This window comes from Cucurbita moschata, unplaced genomic scaffold (genome assembly GCF_002738365.1).
Source record: "Cucurbita moschata cultivar Rifu unplaced genomic scaffold, Cmos_1.0 Cmo_Scf00027, whole genome shotgun sequence".
Classification (NCBI taxonomy): Eukaryota; Viridiplantae; Streptophyta; class Magnoliopsida; order Cucurbitales; family Cucurbitaceae; genus Cucurbita; species Cucurbita moschata.
In genome coordinates, this window is record NW_019268543.1 from 1,488,555 (window position 1) to 1,493,347 (window position 4,793).

Here is a 4,793-nt window from a genome sequence, read left to right on the forward strand (position 1 = left end):
TAAACTCAAGCAAATTTATAAATTCCATTCATTGCATTGCCCACATATGTTTAAGATCTTTATTCTGCCAAGAAAAAATGAAACATTTCAAAACAAAGAAGGATAATGTCATGTGGTTTGCTAGAGAACTTGGTCACCTCTTTCTTATCCTTTCAGGTGTTCTTAATATATGAATTACCCTAAAGCAGCAGAATGAGCAGAGGTCAACTTATTCACTTCCAACATAATATATATGAAGGTACCTTTATAATAAATTTACAGTGACGAAGCTACATGATGGAGATCCACGTAGCCAGATAGCACAGCCCGGTTGCGCTCCTTTACCTTTGTCTGATAAAGGACCCTACATTGCATATGGGCAGTTCTGACATCAGTTTCTAGTCAATTTAGATCACTTCTAGAGGGTACCTCTAACTAAGTAAAAACACTTTACAAATTCATCAAAATCTTTAGGCTTAAAAAGTATTTTGAAAATTTCGAAAAGCATTTCAATGTGCTTTCTGAAAGAAAAAAAAATCTTTTAATGAGTGTTTTTTCAGAAGTGATTATAATTTCACTTTAAAAACAGTACTTCGTGAGTTATTTTATTCCATGTCTTCAAACATGACTTTAAAGTTTTAATCTTATACAAAGGAAAAGAAGTAAAATCATACCTCGACCCCTCAAGCCACATCTCCGTTACCAAAGTTTCACCTGGGTACACATGCAAAAGAAACTTGCCTGATATGCATTTTACTTTGCTCGAGTCTCCTTTACACACGCATTTGATTACTGCCCGCACAGCAAATCCCAATGTACATAATCCATGTAGTATTGGCTTCGAGAACCTATAACATTGTGATTGAACAAATTTTTTGTCAATAAGATTGCATTTGGAAATCCAAGAGTTGGGGTCCATAGGTTAGAATGATAATCATTGCCCGGATGCATATAAAAAAAACTAAATAACCCCTTCAACTCATTTATTGTAGATGATACAATTCTTTTTTACAAATACTCCAACTGGTACTTAAAGATTGTTAGAATTGTTAAGGCGGCACCGGGTTTGAAGGGAATATGGAAGGATTGTTGCTTACAATCTTGTTTAGGTTGTTCCTCAAGTGGTTTTACCTATTACACGTTTGGGCACATTGTGGGGGCAATCAAGAGGGAAATATTGGGAAAATAATTTAATAGAAAATTTGAAAAAATTGGAGAAATTGAAGCACCCCACTCTTTTAAATGGAGGACACTTAACATTGGCCAACGCGGTTCTCTATGATATCACAACTTATTATATATCAAATATCAACCCTTCCGGTTCCAGTGAAGCTATTATTGGCCTTATAAAAAGTTGGAGTTTGTCTGGGAAGTGGAAAAGTAAAGAATATTAGCTGGGGGACGGTGTTGCTATCAAGTGACCTATAAGACTACCTTTACCAATAAATGAAATCAACACTCCATTCCTAACATTATACATCAACTACTAAGTTTATGCAACATGAAATGCACAATCCGATTATAACTTGATTTTTTTATATAACCTTGGTGGATATGACACCTTTTGCCATCCCAAAATTGTGTAGCGAGCAATAGGCATCAAAATATAAATATCATCAGTCCTCCATAGTCTAGGGGTGAGGATCTAGCCAGTTATATTCACGAGGTTTAATGAGATTAATGAACATAAAAAACTACGATGCAGACAACCAAAAACATAGGAAATAGGAGCAAATAATAGCAGTAAACAAGATGTGAGCGAGGTACCAACCCTGCAATCTTCGCAACAATAGGATCGGAATGAAGAGGATTATAATCACCTGATAACCTATACACTAATGCCTGCAGATTAAAATCACAAACAGAGTAAATTCTATTAACGCTACATCAAGATTAAAGTATGAGAACAATTCTAGTATTTGTATAGCACAAAAAGAAATTACAACCCATGAAAATCCTGTTAAGCAATGTTAACCTGCAAGGCTGCAATACGTAAAAAGGAGAAAGGAGGAAAATAAAGGCTACATATATTAGAGGGTCTCTAGTCTTAGGATATTTCTCAATTTGATTCTTGATCTTTTAAATTCATTAATTTAACACCTAACATGTCAAAAATTCTCAATTCAGTATTTTCGTTAAAAAAACGATAAGTTTTGTAAATAGAAAGTTAATGTGCCGCTAAATATTTGTACATATTATGCAAGACATGAATTTTGATAATGGACATGTTGGATTTACTAACAAGCTGGTTGGAGTTTGTGTCAAATTGTCAATTAACAATTTGAGAGCATCATGTCCACTCATCCGAACATGTCAATAAACTAATAATTTGATGATATAAAGCTTTTTTCTTGACAAATTTTAACAAATATATTTTAGAGGGACCTGATTGAGAAATTTAACATAGTAAGGGAAAAATTAAAATTTTGAAACAATAAAGAAAAGCAACAAATTGAGAAACATCTAAACGATTAGGAACCATTAAATATATCTAGTCCAAAGCAAAAGAAAACAAACAAAAGTTTGTACTAGTGGTCATTGTCAACTTGCCTGAGATGGTCGAGTACAATCCTCATACACCATAAAAGGCTGTGTTTTTGGAATTTTTCCTGCTGATCCTTGATTTTTTGGGTAGTTTGTGTAGGAGTAAGGGTGAGAAGAACTTGAGAATCCGCCAGCACCTCGCAGAAAGAGAGTTGTCCTGCCAAGTTTACCTAGTCATAGTCAATCCCTACCATAACCACCTTATAAGCTATATTAAAATATAATTATTATAATAAGGCAATGGAATAAAAGGAAGAAAAAATCGCTTACCGATTCATGCATAATAATTGTCCAGACATTTTGTCATAACTTTTTGTCTCAATCTCAAGGATAGCTGCTTTTCCTGAAAATGATTATGAATATTTATTGACACTTCAAAGAAAAGGTTTAAAATTAATAGATTCATTCTCTCATAAACCTCTTATATTGGACTTCACTTTTAATAGTTTTCATACAAATATAAGCAACATAAATCAAATAATATCATACGAAAAAAAATCAAATAATTAGTCGAACAAGTGCAAACCTTTGTCATGCAGCCCAGCAAGAGAGATTTTGTTATCTAACTGCGCAAGTAAAACCCCATGAGATTAAATATATTTCAGCATTAAGGAATGCTAATACAAAACTGGATATGGAAATTACTAAAAGATAATCATACATAGATCCAGTACGAATCCTTACATATCCCCTCGATGGCAGTGGCTTGTACAATTCAATGTATTGCTGACCATGAAGTAAGAGCTTTGGGTCATACCTGATGCCAGAGACAATACAAGAAAGATAACAGAACAACTTTTACAAAAAGAAATGAAGATTACATTCGCATTGGCACACCAAAGAACCTTGCAATCTTCTCAAATGTATGCATGAGTACTTACGACAGCCCTGGCAAGTTCAGACCCGTTCCCATAGTTTTGTGGATAAATAGAGCAGCAAATGTTGGCAAAACCTACAGAAAGAGAAACTACAAGTAACAAATAGTAGACGAAGAGTCACAGACGTTTTCTGTGTATTAGAGTTAAAAAAGTGCATTTCCTATAAAACCCTATCAACTGGTTTGTATGTTGGTATCTCAGCTTTATCTTGAGCGTGCAGAGAAGGAAGTTGATGAAGAATCACATGGAATTATTTTAATTCCAAATGAAATGTTGTTTTAGGGAGAAGTGAGACAAATATTAAAAAGATACATTAAAAGACAAAATAAACATAATCTGAAGGTAAGGCTTCTGGTCTAGCAAAGGGGAAAGGACAAATTGATCAAGGGACGGGAGGAGAAGTAGGGGAGACAAGTGAGGCTCAGGCCTCCAAGGAGAAAAAACAATAAAGAAGGCAAAATTGTGTACATGGGAATGCAAAATAAGTGGGGGTATCTTTTTGTAGAGAACTGGAAGTAGAGAGAGCTATAAGAGAACTTTGAGTATCCCCCTAGTTACCCTCTTTTAAGCCTTTGTGCTTGTTTCCTTTGAATGTATTAATATAATACTAGTTCCTATTGCTTTAACCAGTTCAATTGGCATGGTAATCGATAAGAGCCAATATAAATAATAAAGAGTTCAGAGGGAATGAGTTCAAGCAAAGAAGCATAGTCATAAACATGGGAGATGTACACGATGACACGTCAGTTTCTAAATATGTAAAACACAGACGTTTGGGATACTTTCAAAAAGGCTAAAATATATATTCATCTTTAACATTCGAAAAGCTCAAAGAATTTTATTCGCTATGGCTATGGTTAGAGATGGAAGATGTCTCCTACTGGTTTATATATAATCAATGTATATACACGATTAGATGAAAATATTTGAATTTGGAGGTCTTGCTACTTAGAGTTTTCTATTTAAAAGTTTATTCTTTTTCAATCTTTTTCAGAAAAATTTTCAAGCACATGTCCTAGCCTGTCCCAGCATGTTCAAGAGAAGAACAGAATAAAATATTGGAAACATTTTCTTGTGTGTCGGTCACATGTCCACACAAATCCATGTCCATGCTTCATAGAGTTCAAGTTTTGCTGGCCCTACCTACGATTTAATAACCTATAAGTTTCAAATATTATGGAATTAAGAGGTTGTCCTCTGAGACTAGCGAGGTACGCGTTGGTTTGAACACTCATGAGAATCAGAAAAGAGAGAGAGAGAGAGGTTCCTATCATTTCTGTACCAGAGTGATTGGGTTTTGGGTGCTAACAAAAAAAAAATGAAAGTGAGATTTGATGTATTGGAACAAAACAAAAAAAAAAAAAAAAAAAAAAAAAAAAAAAAAAAAAATTT

The 4,793-nt window shown here is 34.0% G+C and overlaps 1 protein-coding gene across 1 annotated transcript in view; it reads right to left on the reverse strand.

Moving 5' to 3' along the window:
- Positions 1-4,793, reverse strand: part of LOC111462566 (enoyl-CoA hydratase 2, peroxisomal) — a 7,777-nt gene continuing 2,984 nt past the window's right edge. Inside the window, exons 4-11 of the mRNA XM_023106178.1 lie at positions 3,405-3,475; positions 3,208-3,280; positions 3,050-3,089; positions 2,794-2,866; positions 2,530-2,680; positions 1,751-1,821; positions 654-827; positions 1-343 (exon numbers count right to left, since the gene is read on the reverse strand). Of these exons, the coding sequence (XP_022961946.1) occupies positions 256-343; positions 654-827; positions 1,751-1,821; positions 2,530-2,680; positions 2,794-2,866; positions 3,050-3,089; positions 3,208-3,280; positions 3,405-3,475 (741 nt within the window). The 3' untranslated portion in view covers positions 1-255. The remainder of the gene's footprint in view (positions 344-653; positions 828-1,750; positions 1,822-2,529; positions 2,681-2,793; positions 2,867-3,049; positions 3,090-3,207; positions 3,281-3,404; positions 3,476-4,793) is intronic.